The sequence below is a fragment of the Hemicordylus capensis genome, chromosome 6 (assembly GCF_027244095.1).
Source record: "Hemicordylus capensis ecotype Gifberg chromosome 6, rHemCap1.1.pri, whole genome shotgun sequence".
NCBI lineage: Eukaryota > Metazoa > Chordata > Lepidosauria > Squamata > Cordylidae > Hemicordylus > Hemicordylus capensis.
Genome location: NC_069662.1, coordinates 148,763,320 through 148,787,393, shown reverse-complemented (window position 1 = coordinate 148,787,393; position 24,074 = coordinate 148,763,320). Strand labels below are relative to the sequence as shown.

Sequence of the window (24,074 nt, the reverse complement as noted above, 5' to 3'; positions counted from 1 at the left end):
TTTAGCCTACTTTTGTCTTATGTTAGTGATTTGAGCATTACCACTTCATTATGAATTCTCTTTTTTGAAAATTTTATATAAGACTCCTGTTGCTGATATGCTGCTTCTGTTTATGATTTGATTTGGGTATAATTGATCCCAGCACCTGATCTAACAAATAAAGTTGTCTTGCAAAGTTTTATACTGTGTATGTGTTGCAGTCAGTACTTTTTGATGATGAGGGTTTGTGTGTCTGGGGTGGGGGGAATTGGAGATAAAGTTATGCAAATATAGTACCCAATTGTCTCTTTAAAACCCACCTTGTAACTGTACAGCATGTAGTAACTATTTATCATATTTTTATACTGCCTGATATGTACATCTCTAGGCAGTGGATAACACTATCCAAGTGTGTTAAAAATAAAATGGTGAAATACTTATTTGCCCCAATCTAGGCACTATTACTATGCTTTTTGAAGGGTAAAAAAAATTCAACAGCATATTTGAAAAGTCTGATTTCTGGGCAAAAAAGCCAGAAACATATCCATGTACACCTTTCTGGGCTCCTTGGAAGAAGTGGGAATGAATGAATGAATGAATGAATGAATAAATAAATAAATAAATAAATAAAATTTGTCAGGAGGGCAAAATACTAACTTTTTGCAATACACTGGAGCTGCTAAAAGGCTGTATTAGAAAACTGACTTAGTAGTAGTAGAGTTACAATGAAGCTTTCTGTAGAGTTACTTTTTTTTATTTCCCAGATTCCCCTGTTGCTTACAACAGAATGGCTCAGCTTGTCACCTCAAAGATTTCAGTTCCTCATTGAGTCTGCATTCCTATGCTCACCTTGGAGTTAATCCCATTGAGCACAATGGAGCTTATTTCTAAGAAGACTTGTAGAGGGTTGCATTGAATTGAACAGGGAAATCATAAAAACAATTCATTCTACAGAAAGCTCCAAGGTAATTACCCTGTTTCCCCAAAAGTAAGACCTACCCCGAAAGTAAGACCTAGCAGTAATTTCTGATGTACTGCTAATATGCCCTAGTGCATTTTGGGGGGCTAAAATTAATATAAGACACTGTCTTATTTTCGGGGAAACACGGTAGTTACAACTCTACTGTAACTCTACTACTACTAAGTCAATTTTCTAATACACCCTTTTAGCAGGTATATTACAATTTAGTACAAAAAGTTAGTATTTTGCCTTCCTGGCTATGTACTTTAAATGGCTTTTCTTGCCCAGAAATTTGCCCATAAAGTATAATAAAAATATTTTTTGTTCTCCAAGGTAATGGATATCAGGTGATGTGTTACCAAAAAAGGGGCATCACAGCAAGAAAAAGGAAATGCAGAGCAGATTGCTCAGGGTGAACCATCTGGTGCATAGAAACTTGAAGCATCATGTGTATTATTATTTTGTAATAATATTGCATAAAAACTATTATTATATTATAATATTATTGTGTCCTTGGAGGGAGAATGGGTGTAAAAAAACTGTTAAATGTTATGGTTTATTGTTATTACTTGATAATTTCAAAATGTGTAATAAACATTTATTATTTTGCATATAAACATTTTTTTTGCAATATTGCATATAATTTAAAAAAATTATTATGGTATTACTTGCATGATTGCATTTAACTGTAAAAATGGGAGGGGACTATAGATGGACCAGGGGCCGTGAGCCTAGGCCACTTCAGGACCTAGCAACGTCCCTGCTCACAAGAGCACCTGGCGACAACAGTAACACAAAGCTGGCAGGCTGGGCTGCCGAGAGTAGGTTTGGGCCCTAGTGGGGGGAAAAATTTGGGGCCATGCTGCAAGGCTACCACTCCACCACCACCGCAAGGCCTCTCTGCCATGAGCCCCCTCCCCGCCACTATGAGACCAAACTGGCGATCTTTAAAATAATTCTAGCCACCATGTGCGCGGCCGGAGGGTGGGTGGTGAGCCGAGAACCCCTGTGTGGCGGTGGCGGGTGGAGCGGGGCAGGCGTGGCAGCCAGGCCCTGGTAATTTGTACCAGCTTTCCCCCACTGTTGTCGGCCCTGCTGGCAGGACCCTAGCCACCTGACCTAAGAACGGGCCATGGAGAAATCTTGTGGGACAGGGCTGCACAGTTTGAGAGCCACCAAGCCAAATGAAGCCCACTCGCTACCGAGGCCCTTCAGATATTTGGCAACTCCTATTTATCCAGTTCCAGCAGGGATCAAAATCAGGATGATCTAGTCCCTGGTGGGCTACATTCGGACTGGTGGGTCACAGGTGTACAGATCTATTCTAGTAGATACTAGCAGAACTCCACAATGTGTACGGCTTGTGTTTGAATGGTCTCCTCCCTTTGAATAGAGGAGAGCTATGACTGCAGTGCCCCACGTAGGCCTAGAATTGTTTGTCTCTTCAGGTGGATGCACTGGATATTCTTTCAGCAACTCATGTCCATTAAAACAAGGGCAACAAAGTTGCTAACTGACATAATTTCCTGGGATGAACTTCATTGTTACTCATAGTGAGTTAATAGCAAAATGCCAGTCAATCACAAAAGAAGCATTTCCCACCCACCCTTCCTTGAACCACAGCAGCACCTCTGGCAGCCACATCAATAATTTTGCAGTCTATGGGCATAGCTGCCATTGCGGAGTCATTTCCAAACACAAACCGTTGCCAGTTACCATCTCAAAGTACATCCAACTACCATGGGGCTGAATAACTCACCAATATGAGCAATACCCAATGCATTAACAGTTCACATAAAGAGAATGGCTCAAACCAGAGTAGTGTTCCATTTGTGATTCACTGTCAGCCAAAGCCGAACATTCATTTTCTCAGATGAGGTTTACACAGGCAGGGTTAAGAGTCTAACCGTGGCAGGACTCTTCGTGCACCTCCACCCCAACATAATGCAAAGTTTTTATATGGTTTTAATATTAAAATGTGTATCTTTACATGAGTGGGAAACTATTATATTCAAAAGCTGCTTTAAAAACAGCAAACAAAAAGTGGAATGGTGAAACAAACAGGTGGGATTCCCAAAATGCTTGCACCATGCAACCTTAGCCAAGTAATGGTTTTGATAAAGAAAGGAGGAGGAATGGTCCCAGATTTCATGCAGTATCTAAAAGAACAATTTATAAAATGATGGCTAGAGTGCCAACCAAAACTATAGCTCAACTAATGATTCAACTAGAATCATTAACCCCCAATAGAGGCTGGAGCAGCTGATAAAATCTGCCAATGAGTGCTAGAGCACAGCCCTGAAAAAACAGACATGCTACATAATAAGAAGAAAAGCTTCACCCACAACCCCTCCCCTGCCCCAATCTCCCAACACAAGTGCTTTATCAGAAGGACTATAAACTTTACTCAAGTCTGCTGCACAGCTTCTGCTTCTTTGCTCACACACGCCGAAGCTTTAGTGAAGATGCCGACACAGTTGGTTCAAACAAACAAGCCAGGCAAATCTGATTTACTTCAAGTGCGCGTGTGTGCAGGCTACTGAATAACAGCACTATAAAATGTGTCAGCAGTATCAGGTGAAGCAGAAAGGAACTGACTAAATCACAGCATGACTCGAGGCTGACGTCAATGTATATCTTGTTTGTGGAGTTTAACTTTTCCAGCTCTGTTACTGAAGCACGATTCCAGGAAATGTAGTGACGTCAGCCTTGTGAACTTGATTAGCTGTGGAAAAGACCATTTTCAAAGGCAAAAAAAGACCAAAAAAAAAAAAAAGAGAGAGAGAGGCCATTTTCAAAGGCAAAAAAAGACAAACATGCCAAGCAAATGTTAGAACAGCCACAGCTCCTTCCATTTCATTTCTGTCCTTTCTGTCCATCAAATATGAATGCTACAGAACTGAGTGCACAGCTGAATGAAGCACACCCTTCAGCTCCAGCTGCTAGAAGCTCAGGAAGAAATCCTTCCCACACTTCCACCATTACCCACACACCCCATACCCCCCCCAAAAAGCCACCAGTTGCTAGCTTTTATTTTTTTAAAGGAGAAAAAAAGTTGCTTCAATGCCAAAAGTCGACAAAAGAAAACAGAAATATGAAACTACAAGCACCACTCAGTTCCCCCGAGAATGCTGCATTAGCAAAGGAAATCGTGAAAACAGCTTACATTATAAAAAGAAAAAATGTGCATGAGAACTGAGTGCTGCAGACCAGCAATGCTGAGGCTGTGATTCTGCACCCAGTTAGGCTGCTAAATCCCACTGAAGTAAATGGGATTTAAGCAGCCTAACTACAAGCAGGACTTAACAGCTGGAATCCCCTCTTTTTCAAAGCAACTTACAAAAGTGCCTACCGGTTTCATCCCTTGTTACAGCCATGATCAGCTTCTGCTCTGAGACTTCTCTCCCACCAGCTGAACATGAAATGTTCCAAACAAGCAAGCATGTGCAGGATTACAAGCTCCAGCACTGACATCATAATGACCTCACTAGCCTACCCCGTCATTAATGTGCTTTCTCATTGGAACTGCTCGGTGAAACAGGAGCCCAGGGAAAAACCTTTGCTAATAAACAATCGCTTGAGCTTTTTTCTTCTTCTTCATACCCTAGCTTTCCTCTCCCTACAATACAAAGAGCACAGAACTAGGGAGCCAGCCATAAATCAGCTTTCACAGATGGATTTGTAGCAAGAGCAGAAATGATTGCCTTGTCAATGCTTTTCAAGATAACAGACTGGAAAGCTATACTTGAACAGAACAATGGAATCCAACAACAACAGGAACAAAAGGCTGGGGGACTAGGAGCGGTGCTGTGCTTAATTCGGTGGCATATTAGATGGTTATACGTCCACGTCCAGGTCAGAATGTTTACTTGAGTGTGCTTTACAATTCCACCAGGAGAACTTTTCCGTCAGCAACTCCCTTGACGGACATCTTGCAAGGAAACATACTGCCACTACAATAAATATTCCTTTACAGTAGAACCAAGAATGAAAGAAAATGTGATTTGGCACAAACCCAATCAATTCATCATACCCTCAGCTATCCCCCAGCCTTTTTTCTTGATGGGGGAGGGGCTGTTTCTCATCCCACCCCCGACCCCGGTCTAGTTCAGTGATCTTCACTATTTTCAAGCAGGGGCCACTTTGGCAAAAGGAACCTTCAACAAGAGAGCCATTTCCCACAGGGCTGACTCCACCCAGCACTGTTCTTAGTGCTTGGAGGGCCCTTTAAGAGAGACGGAGCCCTCTCTGAAGAGCTCTAGGAGCAAAGCACGGGCAAGGGCAACACTCCCCTGCACTCTGTGCACACTTTCCAAGAAGGTGCCAGGGTTAAGAGGGCTCCGTTTCCCTTCAAGGACCCTCAACCCACCACCACCCCCGTTCTGAGCAAAGTATAGCACTGCACAGTGAGAATGGTCACCTCAGCATGGTGCCAGGAGGGCTGGGCAGAATATTCAGCTTGAACAGGCTTCACACGCGCCCGACAAACAATTAGCCAGGGAGCCACACTTAGGCTTGATGGGGGCTGCCACTGGCCTCCGGGCCTAACAGTGAAGAATGCTGGTCTAGTTCCTAACTCTACAGACATACCACTGGCTCCTCCCAGCCCCCCACACAGCATCAAAATGACTGGCGTGTGTAGTGGACACGTGTGCGGGGATGCACAGCTGTTCACAGCTGTTTTCAGCAAGGATGCACAAAGTAGGAGCGCTCGTCTTGGCAGTAGCGGCCCGTGCTAACAAGCTGGAATGGCAGAAAAGGAGCGGCTACTGGCAGCTGCACTCGCCCTCCCTCCACCCCAGCGGTAACTGAGCTATGCAGATTGGTCCTTCACCCAGTAGGAGAGGGGAATCCCCAACCCTGGTCATTTGCCAGCCCGAGGGATTTCCCTCCCCTTCCAGATGAACAACAAGCCTGCATGGGAGCAGCAGAAAGCGAGAGCGCGGCTGTCGATACTGGAGCAGCCACAGGTCAAGTTCTGCCTATTCAGCTCGTTTGCACAGGCCACGACTGGGGCTTGAGGAGAAGAGTGTTGTGGGGATGGGGGGAATTGTCCAGGGTTCAATCCCAGGCAGCATGGTAAGCAGATTCTGACCTGGTTTGCACTGGAATGGGAGACTACACGTGCGAGCACTGTAAGATATTCCCCTTAGGGGATGGGGCCACTCTGGGAAGAGCACCTGCCTGCTTGCATGCAGAAGGTTCCCGGTTCCCTCCCTGGCATCTTCAGTTTCGTCTGAGAGAGACTCCTGCCTGCAACCTTGGAAAAGCCACTGCCAGTCTGGGTAGACCATACTGAGCTACATGGACCAATGGTCTAACTCAGTAGAAAGCAGTTTACTATGTCTTTACTGGTCAAAGAGATGATAATCCTTTACAGGAAAGTGGGATGAAGAAATCAGGAAGAGCTAGGCATCTACTTTCTTTTTCTCCAGAAAGAGGGTGGATTTCTAGCTCTACCTTATTCCCGAGACTTAGAATAATGCATTTTAAAACACCAGTAGCATCCAGCTATGTTTGGAATGAATAAGATGGTCTCATAAAGCAGTCAAAGTCTTCTCTCTAACTAGTAACTTTAACAAGTAAGAGTTATCCCAGTCCAAAGATGCCTGGTTGGCCATTAGCCTCAGACAGAGGCGCATCTAGGGTAAATAGCGCCTAGGGCAAGCACTGAAATTGTGCTCCCTGTCCAAACATCTGACACCCATCTTTCAGATAACTTTACCATAATATCAGCTCAAAAATACAAGTCAAGCTCATTAATCTTTTAATATTTCAAAAACTATTTAGCAGTGGACGTAGCTAGACCAAAAAATGCTAGAAAACTACGAATTTCAGTATGCTGGGGCTCATGAAATATCTAAATACTATGTGGAGGTGTACTTGGAAAACTAAACAGAAGTATCTGTCTAATTCTCTACTATGCATTGTAGCACTGCTATTACATAAGTTTTAAAAATAAATGGAGAATTTGACTTTTCCCAGATACTCTGAAAATAATTAAAGGATATGCAGAGTAAACTGTTTCACTACTTGGAATATATTCTAGTATTTCAGAAAGACAGTTAAAATGAGAGAAAGAGAGCAAGAAACTCCCAGTGGGCCTTAATACTAAGGATTTCACACTGATTCAAAGACAAACTCACCATTAATAGCCATATTATTAAGACGTCGCATTTAACTCACTTATCACAAGAAGCAAAGTAAGAGCAAATGAATACAATCCTAGCTCATAAGCTTCAGCTCAGTATTCACAAGCCCTGATTCTCTGTACTTAGTGCCAAACTAAATATGTGTACAGTGACATACATACATACATACATACATACATACATACATACATACATATACATATACATATACATATACATATACATATATATAAAAATTACCCGTAGCCCCTTTGGGGGGGGCTTCCTAAAGGCCATGTGTGGGGGGTCTGCAAAGGTTCCCCCTCCCCCTGCTGGCCTCTAGGGCCTCATAGGGACCATTTGAACATGTGTGGTGGCCATTTTTTAAAATAATTTTTTTTTAAAAAAAATGGCTGCTGAAAATAAAATGGCCACCATGCATGCTCAAATGGCCTCTGCAAGGCCTGGCATGGCTTAGGGCCTCACAGAGGCCATTTGAGCATGCACGTTGGCCATTTTGTTTTCGGCAGCCATTTAAATTTTTTTTTTAATTTTTAAGAATGGCGCCCCCCCTCAAGTGGCACCCGGGGCACGTGCCCTGCCTGCCCCACCTTAGATACGCCACTGGCCTCAGAGGACTGACAGGGGACCTCCAGTCACTGAATGGAATTGCAATAGAAAAAATGTGATTATATTCTATAATAGCGGTTGCAACCTCAATTTGATATATTTGCTTCAAGCTGCATTTTCTGAATAACTATAATCACTCCTTATGTGGTTTACTCATTAAAGCTCAGCCTGGTAAAAATGTTAATGAGTGATTTCCCTGATCTTTGAAAACAACTTTGACATTTCTGACTCAAGTTGGGATTTCCCCAAATCTCACAAATTATTTCTTCAAGGGAACCCTCAGGAGCAGATTTGGAGGAGGGGACGTCACCAGTAAGGAGGATTAAAAAATCATCCCTTTTCTTTGCATAAACAGAGCTTCTTCTGCAAATGGAATTTCTTAGGATACAACTCAGTTTAAATATTTATTGTTTCACTTTATTTATTATCTATCTAATCTATCAATCAATCAATCAATCATATTTATAAACCGCCTGATACAGGAGGACCTCAATATTCGCAGGGGTTCCATTCCACAGTACAACCACTGATTCAGAAACAGTAAATATTGAGGCATTAGGGCAATGGGGCGGGGGGGGGTGTAGGTTCCCAGCCAAGGGAAAAAGTCTTTAAAACATTGTATGGGGGGGGGATGTGGGGTGAGCTGCCTACCATCACAGCTGCTCCCCGAGTTGCTCTGTGCCTCCGAATGCCTCAAAATCAGGCAAAAATCAGCCAAAAATTACAGGTTTTTTCGTTTAAAAAAAAACAACACAGAGCCATTCTGTCGCTCCAAAACACAAAATGGAGGCTGGAAAGGACCTCCGCAGTTATTTCCAACCACCCCCAATGCATGAATATGCGAAGTCAACGTGTTCTTTTTCCTTTCCCCCCCACGTATGCCAAGGTCGGGTGTCTTTTACCTGACCATGAATACATGGATAACAAATCCATGGATATCAAGGTCCTCCTGTATATGTATCTGTTGGCAGTGTACACAATTTAAAAACAACAAATATAAAACAATTAAAACAATTTCACAGAATAAAAAGGTTAAAATAATCTCATAGGATAAAACCAATTAAACAGTTGAAAATTAATTTCAGTTAACAGCCTGAGAAAACAGGTGTGTCTTTAGAGTCTTTTAAAAATCAGTTCAGAGATGGAGCAGCTCTTATTTTGACAAGGGACATATTCCAAAGCCTTGGGCAGCCACAGAGAAGGCCGAGTCCCAAGTCACCACCAAACGAGCCAGTGCCAACCATAACCAGAGCTCCCCAGATGATCTTAACGGGTGGCAGGGTTCATGATAAAAAAGGCGCTCTCTTAAGTACCCTGGATGCAAGCTGATAAGGGCTTTATAGGGAACTAGTGTTTTCAGGCCCGTTGAAATAATGGGCGCTAGTAGGGGAGAGTTTTTCCCCCCTGCCCCACTCCTCGGCCAGAGGAGACGGAGACCGGGAGCGAAGCGGAGGCCGTTTAAAAAAAAATATGAAAAATTTCTGCCGCGGTCGCCTCCGCCGCCTGCCCTCCCTCCCAACTGCCGAGACCTCCTTACCCTGGGCAGCGTCAGTCGGGCGATGAAAGTTCTTAATTTGAGAGGGAGAGGGGAGCTCGCAAGCGGAGCTCCTCTCTCTGCAAAGCCTCTTCTCGAAATGGCGCTTTGGGCGCAAAGGACGCCTATTGCATCCTTTGCGTCCATAGTGCCAGTTCGGGGCAGAGCCTTTGCACAGAGAGGAGCTCTGTTCGCGAGCTCCTCTCCCCCTCTTAAAGTAAGGACTTTCTTCGCCTGACTGACGTAGGCCGGGGTAAGGAGGTCTCGGCAGTTGGGAGGGAGGGCGGGCGGCGGCGGCGACCGCAGCAGCAATTTTTTTTTTTACGGCCTCCGCTTCGCCCCCGGTCCCCGTCTCCTCTGGGCGAGGCGGCCGCTTCTCGCCTTTCTGCGGCCGGGCAAAGCGACCAACATGGCTGCCTGGTTCCTGTCTCCGTTTCTGCCTTGGCCTGTTCTGGGCATGCGCTCTGCGCATGCCCAGAACGGCCGAGGGAGGCACGGACACACGCCTTGGTGTCCACGGACGGACACCAAGGCTTTTATTAGAGAGGATAACCAGCACTTTGTATTTCGCTTGGAAACATATCAGCAACCAGTGCAGTTCTTTAAAAATTGGTGTTATATGGACCCTTCCTGTTGACCCAGAGACTAGTCTGACTGGCTACTGCATTCTCTACCAATTGTAGTTTCCAGACTACGTACAAAGGCAGCTCTATGTTGAGTGGACTGCAGTAGTCAAGTAGTTTTATCAGCCAAGTTTAAATAAGTAGCTATTGTTTCACGTAATACTAAGTGGTGAATTTTAGCGAATATTTTCTTCCCATTTAATTTATTTAACTCACACCAGCAGCTGGATATAAAATAAACTTCTACAAAAGGTTTTCAATAAGCCTTTGCTCTTGATGTTAATTGTATTGTTATTTGGAAGCTTATTTAGATTTAAAAAATAATAATAGAAAACTGGTGTAAACCTGTTTAAGAATCAACATGTTACTTAAGTCATCAGTCTAAAAGCAAATAAAAAAACAAAAACCTACCTTGGACAACAACTTGACTCCCAGGTACAAAGAACTGTTGTGTGCCATCAGGTGTTTGAGCTGCATATTGTACAATGGTAGCACCAGGCTGTGGAGCTCCTGAATTTGTCATTGTTAATGTCTGCAATCCCTGAACGCCATCAGATGCTGGATTTGATATCTGGATTGCTCCACCCTGGGCTATAGCAACTTAACAAGAATGACAGAAATGTCAGACCACAGAAACAATAGTATTTGAAACAAGTGCAAGTCCAGTCATTCCCAAACTGGGTGCCTGAACACGCAAGTGTGCCTTGAAAGAACTACTAGAGCGTCACAAGAAATTAATAATGAAAGGTTCCTGTGAGGCTCTGAGGCAACAGCCTTCCAATCAGCCTTCTGTGAGGACAAGTAATTCTGCAGCCTCACTGCATCAGGAGTGATTGAGTGAGACAGCAGTACCAGACACAGAGACGTGCCAGAATTACCTGTCCTCAGAGAAGGTCACCAACTGCCCCACTCCCGACAGTGACTATCTGATATGTTCTGCCTTCCAATCTAAGAGCAAAGGGGGCAAGAGCAAAGTAGATCTCTCACTGGAAAACCTCTGCTTCAGTGTTCACTGCCACTTTTGCAGATAAGAACCTAATAACAGCCCTTCTGGATCTAGTCCAGTATCCTGTTTCACACAGTTGCCCACCAGATACCTCTGAAAAGCTCACAGGCAAGAGGCGAGGGCATGCCCTCTCTCTTGCTCCCCTGCAACTGGTATTTAGAAACGTCTTGCCTCTTAGGCTGGAGTTGGCCTACAGTCACCAGACCAGTAGCCATTGATAAACCTGTCCTCCATGAAGTTGTCTAAGCCCCTTTTAAAGCCATCCAAGCTAGTGGCCAGGACCACATTCTGTGGCAGAAAATTCTATAGATTAATTATGCCCTGTGCCAAAAAGTACTTCCTTTTGTTGGTCCTAGATTTCCTGGCCTTCAGTTTCATGGGATAACCCCTGGTTCTAGTGTTATAATCAATTAAATTATATACTTAATGCAACTCAGCACCCCTATGCGTTTTCCAGGAAAACTGGTTACAGACACTAGAGCAGGATTTTCCAAGCTCCCAATGGTTGAGCACAACCAAGCCCCATCTGTAGTGCAGTTAATCTGGGACCTTTCCAATATGTGGCGTGTCCTGCTTTTTGTACAAGCTCTTTTTAAGAAATCCACAGGTCAGAGTTATTTCCTCATCATAAAAACATGAGGGCTACTATCACACTGTCTGCCATAAGAAAGCTTACTGGTAGCCAAGACAGTAAGTGCTGCAGAAGAGTTGGAGGACAGAATAGGATAAGATAGACAACAATGAGTGACTGTGGGAAAATGCACATTTGCCTGTCAGCACACCCACCTCTACACATGAATCTTGGCAGAGAAGAAAGCAAGATGTGTATGTCAGAAATGGAGAGGGGAATTCTCAATATACAACTTAGCACACACCCCACTAACATCTTGATATACTTTTACCGAAGGGACCTAGTATCTACATGCTTGAACTGGCCAAGTCCAACATACATTTCATGTTTTCTGTCAGGACCTTCAGTATAGGACAAACACTTGTTTAATATATTAATGTAGATCTTATTAAAAAAATAGGAATTATAAGGAAGTTTTTGTCCATGTACATGTGTAGACCCTTCAATAGCAGGACTGTGGAGGCATGATGATCAGGAGCACAGTTGGCTTCCCAGTTGTACAGAGAGCACAGCCACAACTTAGGGGTGTGCATGAAATGCCTGGTTCAGTTAGAGTTTGAACCAGACTCAAACGGAACCAGACATGTTTGGGTCCCCCACCCCACCCCGAACAGACTTGGCTCAAATTCAAGCTGGCCCAGGGGTTCTAACAAAATCATTTTTTTAAAAAAAGACTTCAATGCCTCTTGGGAGTGCTACTGGGGTGGGGGTCTCCTGTGGTTCCCTCTCCCCCCGGTCTGCAATTGGCCCAGTTTGGGTGGTTTTCCAGCCCATATTGGGCCTCTTTGTGCTGGCGGCGTCCATTTTGGAGGACGCCGCGCATGCGCACTGGCCATCTGCATAACTAGGGTGGCCAGCAGAGGGAGGAGGAATCTCTGGAGACCCCCTGTGGCAGCACCCCCTAGAGACGGTGATTTAAATATTTATTTTTGTTAGAACCTCCAGACTGGCTGACGGAGGTGAGTGGGTTTCAGCTCGAGTTTGAGGGTGAGCCAAGTTCAACCCTGAACTGGCTCAAGGTCGAGCTGGTTCACACATCCCTACTACAGCTCCCACAATCCCCAACCACAGTGGCCAACAGCCAGTGATTATGCGAGTTGTAGGCCAATATCTGCAGAAGGGCCAAAGTTGTGCAGCCCTGCTCTATGCAGACACTCAACTCAAGACGTGGAGACTGGGTATCGGACCAGCAGGCCTGCCCCTACTCCCCTCCCACACATTCATAAGGGCTGTACAGAGCTATTGTTAACTCATCATAAAAAATATTTGTGGAGTCTACATATGAATTACAAGTCTTAGTGAGAGAGAACCCAGTACACAAATATAGATCACTGTACAAAATCTATACAAATAAAATGGGGTTAACATAAAGTGTAACTACTTCATTTTTGAAAAATATTTTTAAAGGGTTATTTTAATGTGGGATGGAGAAGACAGGAACAACATTAATTTCACATTAAATATATGTGCCATAAATCATGATAAATCACAGTTTGCCATGATTACTCATGATTAGTCCCAATGAAGTTAAAATTAATTTCAGTGGGACTACTCATGAGTAATTTAGTCTGGATGTCCATCATAGCTTTGGATATAACCTCAAACATCCAGGAAAACATTCATGAAGAACCATCTTGAGGCTACTGAGAAAGGCAGAGTAAATACTTTTGGAAGATATACTGTGTTTTTAGTGACTACTGATATAATAAAACATCTGAAACCTCACAGATGGTCCAGAAACACCTGACCAACTTAAAACTTTGTAGATTCGTCATTGTCTTATCACTCTGATTTGAAAGATTACAATTTTATTCTTCAAATTGAGGCTCCAGATTAGAAAGATTTTTCTTTTCCAAACCATTAGCAAACAGATGTATACTATTTAACATAAATCTGATTGTTTTGTTAGCTTATGCCTTGAAACTGGTGTTGAATCCTCAAGCATTAGAGGTCTGTTTGATTACTGCAGATCTGCAGAAAAGTGACATTATGAATGCAAGTAAAGATTAAATTAAAAATTGTGAATGTTATATCAATCCAGGTATGTCCTTTAAATGATCTGGGATGCTTTTAATGCTGTGTGGAGACAACTTTACCAGTGCAGCATTGCCCAACAGAACACACACACACACACACACACACACACACACACACACACACACACACACAGAGATTATTGGCTGTTTGACTATAATAAAGATTGATGACAAGATAATATAAGTTAATATCATCCAAATTAAACAAGTAGAGAACATAAGGATCTTACAATACAGCATCTGGATTGTTACATTTTGCATATGAATACTTTAAGAAGCAAACTTTAGGAGTCATACAGACTACACATTTTGTTATCTAACACGATTAAGTTACTGACAGAACAATTGATTTATATATTATTTGTGTGACTGGATATAAACTTACTAAACGTTTATATACAATCACACTTGACTCAGCTCTACTGATTATTTTACATTAAAAAATATGGAACACTGAAGTTTTAGCAATCATTTTTTACATTGTCAAGACTGAGTACTCCACCATCCAACACAAATAAAACAGTAAAAACGCAGTTCCTGGTATTTCTACTCATAGAACCCAAAGAACACAACCTACTGCAAACAACTGCTGCATAAGCCCCTAACAATGGATAGGATTTCAGGTGCATTTTTCTTCTAATCCCATTTGTTTCAGCGGTGCTGAGTGCAAGATTGGTTTCTAACCAATTATGCCCAACAGCCTAACTCTAAATTATACATTTTAGTAATTAACTTTTTTTTTAATCCCTCAGGGTTATATTTAAGGGGCACAACTATACAAACTCTTCCTTGAGTACCTTAGCTTCCGGTTATTAGATACAAGCAAGCTACTAGGGCTGTGCTTCCGAATTTCCAGTTCTGACAAAAATGCACCATCTCCACCTTAGCTGCAGAGGTGAGAGTGCCTGACATAGCCAGCTCCGCATAAGACCTGCCATTTTCAGGGGGGGATGGAGACTTTTCACTGGAACCTGAGGCATGTGGGGACATCAGGGAACTGTAGTTCTCAATCTATGGTTTTGACTGCACACCAACTGAGAACCATGAACAACATCTGAAGAGGAAGAAAGGAACAAAAGAAGTGAGATGGTATTTTTACTTACATGGATTATTCCAGATGATTGTGATAAACCACAATAAGAGAACAATCTGCTAGTCCCACTGTTGGGGTTTATCACAATCACCTGGCATATTCCATGCAAGTAAAAACACCATCTCACTTCTTTTCCTCTATTCTTCCTCTTCAAACAGTGAACACAAATTTCACTCAAATTTTAAATTAAGAATTCTCCTTGTCCCTTTCTCCAATAACTCTACTGGTATTGTACTAAGCTTCCAGTCTGCATTAAATAAGATATGTTTTAACAACAAAAATTAAACCGCCTGGTATTACGGAATACATACTGTATTGCCCAGTGCTAGTCTGATAAAGGCTTGTTGGCACTGCCATGGCAGGGATGCCAGAGGGGGCTCCTTCTTCCTCTGGTTTGGCTTCTTCAATCTTAGTGACACCAGGTGCATCAGAAGAAAGTTCATTCAGAATTTTTCTGACACAAATAAATATATATACACACATTTAAGAAGCCAGTCAGTAAAAAGAAAATAAAAACTAACTTTAATAATTAAACACAGAATAAAAGGCCTCAAAGGTATAGCTTACCGATATGAAGGCCTCCTTGAAAGTATCTCTCTGCGCTTCTGAGAATCAATTACAGCCTCTGATTCTGTGGACTCATCTGCACTTGTACCTGATCCTACCTATAAATAAAAATATTTCTGAAATTTATCCTCCTAAAGATGGACGGACTTCATCAACAGAAACAAAGTCTACCTACCTAATGAGCTGCAACTCTTGTGCCTAGAACTCGGCACAATTATCAACACAGCATGGAATTCAGGTGCAGAATCTATTACAAGTGGCCTACCTCACAGGATTGGTGTGAAAGGTTTGGCAAATATAAAAGTGTTGTGTAAATGATAAACAGTGGTATCTAATAATGTATGCATAATGTTGATAATCCTGGCTTTCACTTTGAAGCAAGATCATTGCAGCAGATCCAGTGGCTCTGAGATAACTACTCTCACAGCAGCTTCCCTGCTCTTACTATGAGAGCAATAAGGAAAATTTTGCATACAGAAGGCTACCTGTCTTCCTTCACGGAAAACTAAGATTATTTAGTACCGCCTGATACTAAATAAAACGACACAGCAACAAACAACAGAGATAGTCCCTTCACAGGACATGGGATGATGAAGAAAGATGGGAGCAAACTGAATATAGACTTGAGCCACTGACAGACTAGGAAAAGCTCTGCAGGTGAGAATGGTTTTTGGAAGGAAGGGTGGCAAATTAACACATTTAAAGAACAGAGGAGATCCACATTAAGCAACAGCATAATATGAGTGGGAGGAAGAAACAGAAGGGAAAGAGCAGTATAGCTTGCTAGTGCAACTGTATGGAATGAAACTGGAAAGGGAAGAGAAAGAGAGAGTGACAAATACAGTTGGGCCACAATGGCACAGTGTGCAAAGGTAAAAGCTAGAACTTGAAGTGGCTACAGAAAACAGTAAGAAGCCAGCATGTGGGTTTCAAGAAGAGGGATGAGAACAATTATTTTGTAATTGGGATAGAGGACATCAGGGTCAGACCACAAACCAAACCCTGTAATTGATTACTGTCTCCCACATGGGAGCCAATTAAATCAAAAGTTGGCTCTTCCCTCTCTTTTTGGGAGGAGGGGTTCCTTTTCTTTTGTGAGTCTCCTCTGGGGATTTACAGGGAGAGTTGGTGGGGAAGGAGGGAAGAGAAGGTGGTGGAATGCCTTGCTGTCTCTCTCCCTGAAGCCTTAACTCCGCTTGAGCTGAGATGGTGACTTGGAGGCCTGTGGAGTAGATCAGCCTCAAGGACTAGAATGAAAGGTATAGAAGGGACAGTAATTGCAGTCAGTCTGTGCTACCTTATTCTTTGTTTTCTCTGGGTTGCCTGGGCGTCTTAATAAGGCTGAGGCCTACTGTCCTATTTTCCCCCATTTGCTCCAATTCATCCCATTGTAACAATAAAGCTTTTTGAATTGTTAATACTGTTTCATGAGTGATCCATGGGGAAAGGTGGGCCCCCAGTCACACGCCTCCCAAGCCCTAGTCCAAAGGAGCAACAATCTTCTAATATTATTTCCCAAGTGACCACTTTACAGTTTCAGGTCTTTGGTGAAACTGTGAGGGACTCTGGGTATGCTGTTCGACCCAGTCTGGTATACCTTCAAGGGGAGGAGTCAGAAAAACAACAGCTTCCCAGGTTGTGACAGCTGGTGGCAGCAAGATACCTGTCAGGGCCCACCCAGAAGGTTCTAGAGGCACATGGGTCCAAACACCACCCCCACTACAGCATCTAATTAATTAGTTCCCCAAGTGGATGCTGAAGATCAACATTCATACAGTTACAGTATGTTTTCATTCTTATTTGAAGGATGAGTCAATTTACACACAACTGACATGTCCCAAGTACATAAGAACAGCCCTGCTGGATCAGGCCCAAGGCCTATCTAGTCCAGCACCCTGTTTTGCACAGTGGCCCACCAGATGCCGCTGGAAGCCACAGGCAGGAGTTGAGGGCATGCCTTCTTTCCTGCAACTGGTACTCAGAGGCATCTGCCTTTGAGGCTGGAGATGGCCTATAGCCCTCCGACTAGTAGCCGATGACAGACCTCTCCTCCATGAAGTTATCCAAACCCTTCCTAAAGCCATCCAGGTTGTTGGCTGTCACCACATCTTGTGGCAGAGAATTCCACAAGTGGATTATTTGTTGTGTGAAAAAGTACTTCTGTTTGTTGGTCCTAGATTTCCCAGCAATCAATTTCATGGGATGACCCCTGGTTCTAGTGTTATGGGAGAGGGAAAAGAACTTCTCTCTATCCACTTTCTCCACACCATGCATGATTTTATAGACCCAAGAAGGCTATTCTTAATGTTCTCGGCCTCTTTGTGCTGGCTGTGGCCATTTTGGAGGCCGCCGCGCATGCACACTGGCTGTCTGTGTGGCCAGGCCTTTCTCAGCTTTCCCCCCAGAGTTCCTAGGAGAGGGTTCAAAGGTCACTCCCAGTACTGAGAAAGTGCAGTAATGTATGGAGGTCAGCAAAGTGGGAAATGGTTCACACATTGAAGGTTTTTTGCCCAAGTGAATTCTGCTTGAAAAATAGGGAAGATCACTGCTCTAATTTGAGGTAAGGAGTCTTTACATAAGTAAACAGAAAATATTAATATAGCACTGCTGGTCAACAGATGACGTATTAGTCAGTCAGAAGTCCATTCTCGGCAGTAAGTACGAAAGGTTCTTCCGTTCACTGACAGGGCAAAAATTAGAACTTCGACGGTGCCAACTGAAGCCCAGAGCAAGATAAGGGAGCAACAACTAACCTGAACAGATTGCAGCTGAGGTGACTGAATTACTGAAGGCTGCGTAGCTTGAATCACTCCCTGCACATGAACTGTTTGACCAGAAGGCAACTGCACGACAGTTATCGAGGGAGATCCTCTTCCAGTTGTTGATCCAGCTACAGAAACCTATTATAGGTGTGAAAAATATCATGGAGAATTAAGCCAACATGAACATCAAGATATAAATGATCCAGGGGTGGGGGGAATCCAGATTAATATAAAGCTTTCATCACTGAAACCTTATGTGCCATTTTCTGATACAGTAAGAGTGACCATCGCTTATTAAGAGAATTGATTTGGGTTTCCCACTGCAAGCATAGATAGCAGATGAAATGTATCATTAAGTCTTCTGATTACCTTTTAATAACATATGCCCACTGACAAATGGACTAGAAAAAACTCTTTTCAGTTTTTACTGGCTTGTTGTTGTTCAAAGTGTGAAGTACGCACAAAAATAGTTCACTGTCACATTGATGTCTTCAGACAGTTTTGCTCTACAGAGCTCCTAACCTCTCATTTAATAAATACAATACTTTCATACAGTGTTTTTATATCATTTAAAACACCTCACCGCATATATATATGTGTGTGTGTGTGTGTGTGTGTGTGTGTGTGTGTGTGTGTGTCTTATAATAATCCTGTAAGAGTAGGCAACTATCATCACGATCTTCCAGAGAAACAAGCTAAGAAAGAACAGCTTGCTAAGGCCACCAAGTGATTTTCATGGCAGAACAAGGGATTTCCATTCAATCCATTGCGGACCAAAGGCAACAATTTTATTTACTGGTTGACCCATAACAATTGTTCTCTGGGTGGCTCACAAAGTCAGTCACTTTACAGTGGATTACAAGTTTTTAACGTAAGTATTGAGGGTACTCTACAAAGTGGGGATGGGCGGGGGGAGGCTGGAACATTTAACACTTTTAATTATAAAATTGTCAAGGAGATTCTCAGAGGATGTGTTTAAGCTCTGAAATTTATATGGGATGCTTATTTGCTGAAACGAGAAGAATTCCCAAACCCAGCTGATATAGCATCGTTAGACGTACGTGCTCAGGTGGAACAGCAGTTCCCACATTACAGAATAAAATGGCATTCATAGAATGTGTTCGCTCACACTTGAGATCTTTGAACCATGTGATTTACAAAACTCTATACATGTGGGGACATTTCCACATCATAGTTTACAGTAAATGAAAACGCAGTTACATATATTGTGTAACATGCAAAGGGGCACAAACTTTGATGTAATCTTTTTATTTTCAGTACAGCTAGAGTGCTTACTTGTACAAATTATTGGCACAGTACACTCATTTATAGACACTTAACTTTGCATTAAACACTGCAATCCAGAAAGAAAGATCTATTTCACACATTTTACAGATGAATAGAAAGTGAGGACTAGAACCTTGCATAAGGCTAGCCAGCAAGTCCACAATATATGCATCTTCCCTGCCCTAGTCCAGTGTGCCTCCTACTGAAATTCAGGGACAATCATATATCCTTGGTCCAAGCAGCTGCTCAGATTGGAATTGTACAGAGGGGTGACAATGATCAGAAATGTATGGCTCCTAAAAACAGAATCATAAGAAAAAACATGTACACCAATGTACCCAATATAAGGAACATAGCATGCCAGATCAGTGTTGACAACCATAAAACTGGCACATGTCATTGTTAACAAGGTCCTTCTCTTCTGGTTCTTCCACCCACAATTTAACACAAACTGTTGAGTTCCATCCTAACCTAACTAGAATGCCGCTTCTCACCTCCGTGCCCGAGCAGGTGAGGCGGGGGGCGTGGTTGTGCACCCGGCACTAGGATGCAGGCACGGAAGCGCCATCTTGGCCCCCTCCACGTGACTAGGGATTGTCCAGTCAGGAGAGGGGGCCGGGGAAACATCGTAGCCCGGCAGCCATCTCATGAGCAGTCTCTCTGCTGCAGTGCGGGTGTTGGGTAGGTAGATTCAGGGATCGGTGTTTGGCTAGAGGACCAGTTGGGGGGGGGGGTCAAAGAACAGCCTTTCAGGGCTTTGATGGCCCGTAAGGTTGGGAATGGCCCCCACTCGGGGGGTGGGCGCGACTCACCGGCTCAGAGCTTAGATGGCTTGGGTTGGGGGGGTCTCGGACCACCACCACCCCCCTCGGCGGGTTGGAGCCCCGCAGTGAGAGGAGGCCAGGACTTGGAGCCTGGCCAAATCAGGACCCGGCCCTTCGCCCTGGTGTGGGGTGCTCTTCACTAGGAAGGGCCACCACGCGAGAGTAGTACCCGCACTCTAGTGTATTGGGACCTCGTTGCAAGTGTCGCTACCTCTGTACAATAATAAAAGTGACCCTTATTTACTCCAACTAAGAGTGTCCTGTCTTCATTGGGGGCCTGGGGGTGCAATGATAATATGTGTGAGTTTAGGAGGAGTCTCCAAAGGAGTCTGCTTTTTGTCCCATCACCCCTTTTCTCTTTCAGGAAAACGAACTTTTAGAGGGGTGTTTTATTGCAATTGCTTTTTCTTTTCTTTCTTTTTTAAACAAAAAACAGCACCTTTTACTACCACAGAATTGCTGAAGCACTCTCACATGCACAAATGTTTGCTAGATTACTCATGTACTGATTGCAGCAGCACTGGCAAGTCTGACGTCAATAAGGAGGGGAACCAGCTACAGCCCTGGCATTTGAATGCCTGCACAGATTGCCAATTACTCGAAGCAGACAGTCTGGAGGACAATTTAGAAGCCTGGGGAACAAAGTTTTATAGCATCACTGGTAATGCCAGAAATGGGCAGACACACACAGAGATTCAGCTTACGTTAGGGCCAGTTATTTCAGATAAATGGGCATTCTCCATCTTCAAGTGTATAAGAGTTCCAGGCTTCTTAGTGCTTAATGTTCAAAACTGCATTTAAATCCACAGACAAAACATTCATTTGGATTGAGCTCAACTCCTATGGCATCTGTTCAAAGTTGGGAAGGATACAAACTCAGGGGGAAAAGAGGAAAGTTTGTGCCGTCAAGTCATTGTCAACTCCTGGCAACAACAGAGCCATGTGGTTTTCTTGGTAGAATACATGAGGGGTTTACCATTGCCTCCTCCCACGCAGAATGAGATGATGCCTTTCAGCACCTTCCTATATCGCTGCTGCCTGATATTTCCTGTAGTCTGGGAAACATACCAGCGGGGAATTGAACTGACAGACTCTTGCTCCCTAGGCAAGTTGCTTCCCCGCTGCGCCATTAGGAAGGTAGCTTCATATACTATCAAGGAATATAATAGTAATGCTTAGCATCTATAACACATGTTAAGTGCTCACAGTGCTTCACATATACTGGGTTAATTTTCAATTAATTCTTCTACGAATGAAATAAGTTCTGTTTGCACAGGGTAGCGGGTGATTTTTGTTGAGTACCCCTTCCTTCTATAATGCCTGCCCGCCCCCCCTAATCTATTCCTCAATGTTCCTCAGACCTCATTGGCATACGAAGGCAGCAGAAGCGAGGGGAGACTGGCAAACACCATCCCTTCCTCTTGTGCAAGCAGAACTCCTTCCATCCACAGAAGTACTGGTTGGGATCCAACCCAGCAACTCAGTGGTCCTTACAATAAGCCTGTTAGGTAGGCAAGTACTAGCATCCACCTATTGCAGATGGCAGCTAGTCTTATAAGTGGCTTCTCAGTGGTAGAGGTGGGATTTGAAATTAAAACTTCTTGGCTTTGTGTTCATCCTTTTAGCCAATACACTATACATTACTTTTCATTATTTCTCAAGAAACAGGTCAAGTCTGGAGTGCATGCTGCCTACCCAAGAATGAATCTTATGAAGAGAGCCCCAAAAGCAGAAACATAATGAAAGCTAAATGCCCTCTATTAGAGGGAGATTGTGGACAAACACAGTTTAACAACTGTGGGGGACAAGATATTTCATAGCAGCTTGTCACATTGCCAAAATAAGGTGTCCATGTTTGACCTTTCAGGTCTTGTCCCATAAGAAAATATGTTTAAATACAGACCTGGGCAAGAAAATGTGTGACTCTGCTGTATAAAAAATGCAATGGCTAAAATCTAGCAAGGAAGCTTGCTATGGCACAGAACTTTCCTAATGCTGGCTAAGGATGGGAAAATAACCGGCGATGCTTGCAACTCTGAAGTAGATATCTTCTATGCAACCCAAAAGCTCTAGCATAAGTTGGTGTAGCATTGCGCCAGCAGAGAAATAACTTCTATGCCAGCATTCTTAACAGAGCCGTTAAACTACAGGATTATGGTGTTGTCACTTTGAACATAAGAAAATAAGAAAAGCCCTCTCTGGATCAGGCCAAAGGCCCATCTAGCCCAGCATCCTACTTCATGCAGTGACCAACAAGGTACATCTGGGAAGTCCACAAGCTGGGGGGGGGGGAGGCAGGGGTGCAAACACCCCTTCCCACTGGTGTTCCCTAGCACCTGGTGTTCGCATTTAACGGGGGATCAGAGTTGCAGGGACCCGCAGTTTCCTTACCATTATGTCCAAACATGTGCAACTCCAGTCCCATTCGTTGTGCGACCCAAGGTTGTGCTCAGGAGACTCCAATTTGAATCCTCGGTTTGTAGTGAGTTTTGCTGCTCCAAACTGAGGGTTCATGGAGCCTCCGTTGCATCCAAATGCAGCACAGGAGGCTGCATTCAGCTAGACTGGAGTTGAGGGAGGAAACTCCTCCCTGATTGGCTGTACGGTTGTCCTTCAAGCAAGAAAGAAGACCGCACAGCCAATTTCCCTTCCTCTCTGCAGTCTCACTGACTACAGAGAGGATGCTCTCCCTGTCACCTGAATGTAGACAGAAGAACAGGGAGGTGGGGGGAAGAGTGGAACCGCAGGTCCACTGGACCCACGGTTCTGTGTGACGTGCGAATACAGCCAATGCCACTCTAGCTAATGCACAACAGTAAACCTGCAGACAGGACTTGTGTTGGCTTCTCTGCCTAGAGTATCTGGCTATATACTTTTTAAACCAAGTATATTTAAAGTTACCTGAGCTATAGTGGAAATCTGATTTTGGCCACTTGGAGACTGTATATTAGCAGAATCACTTTCTGCCACAGAGTCTGCTGCATTGCCATCTTGTGATTCACCTGTTTCCATGGTCATTTGCCTAAAAATAACACAAGAAAGAAAAGTGTACAGATAGCACTTGGAGCAATTTTCACCTCTAAGAGTTTAGGCAAACTGTCATAAGGCTTCTCTTTTCTTTTTTTTACAATTTTGCTACAAGGGCATTCCCACAGCCTTAGAGATCCATGAAGAGATACAATGCATTTATGATCAGCTGCAAACCCGTATATGTGAAAGACCACCATCTGTTTCAAGCTCTGCAGGCAAGATCTTCTTCAAGGTGCTAGTTTCCCCAAGGAAACAAGATCTTCTGGTGCTCAGAGGACATATCCAGAGCAAGTATGTGAAATGCTCTCCCGTAGAAGACTTGCTCAGCCACTTCATACAGCTTCAGGCAACAAGCAAGTGCCTTTTTGTTCACCCAAGCTTTCCCCCTTTTAAAGTTTTCTTAAAAGTTGATCTGTAAGATAACACTCGGGTTGCTGCTCTAGAAACTGATTTTAAGATTTCTTGTGTATTTTCTCATTACTGTATTTTTTAAAAAATGCTTTCAGCTTATAGGCTGCTTTGGTACTTAAAAACATATTTAAGAAAGTTTAAGAGAATTGCGGTGTGTGTGTGTGTGTGTGTGTAGTTTGGTCCCTGCATTATTAAGGACCAGAGACACACAGTCAATCATAGGCTCATGTACACCTAAGGCCATGACCAAGTACATGAGAGTATCACATGCAACCAAGATTTCAGCATCTTGGAGGGAGAAAGTGTCTGTCTTCCCCTACACAAATGCCCCAATGTATAGTGCACACTCGCTACAAAGAGCTGGCCTTTTAGTACTATAGAGCAAGCCTAATTGCATAGGCAATCCAAGCAGCCATTGGGTGAGGTAATATTTTTACCGATACCAGTGTGTAATCTAATAGCCAGGCCCTACAATTCTTTAATATATCACAGAAGATGTTGGGCCACAAGTCTTGAGACTGTGTTCACTGACACAGCACACTAAAATTAAAGACAGCTAGACGTGCTCT

The 24,074-nt window shown here is 43.5% G+C and overlaps 1 protein-coding gene across 6 annotated transcripts in view; it reads right to left on the bottom strand.

Moving 5' to 3' along the window:
* Positions 1-24,074, bottom strand: part of CREM (cAMP responsive element modulator) — a 45,703-nt gene that overhangs the window by 13,389 nt on the left and 8,240 nt on the right. For 3 of the 6 annotated variants that reach the window (XM_053259653.1, XM_053259652.1, XM_053259651.1), the window contains exons 2-6: positions 22,966-23,086; positions 17,945-18,091; positions 15,192-15,289; positions 14,936-15,078; positions 10,270-10,458 (exon numbers count right to left, since the gene is read on the bottom strand). In XM_053259653.1, coding sequence (XP_053115628.1) covers positions 10,270-10,458; positions 14,936-15,078; positions 15,192-15,289; positions 17,945-18,091; positions 22,966-23,082 — 694 coding nt within the window. In that variant the 5' untranslated portion in view covers positions 23,083-23,086. Of the gene's footprint in view, positions 1-3,347; positions 3,619-4,280; positions 4,374-10,269; positions 10,459-14,935; positions 15,079-15,191; positions 15,290-17,944; positions 18,092-22,965; positions 23,087-24,074 lie in introns of those variants that run through there. The other 3 variants (XM_053259655.1, XM_053259654.1, XM_053259656.1) reach the window with 3 other exon arrangements.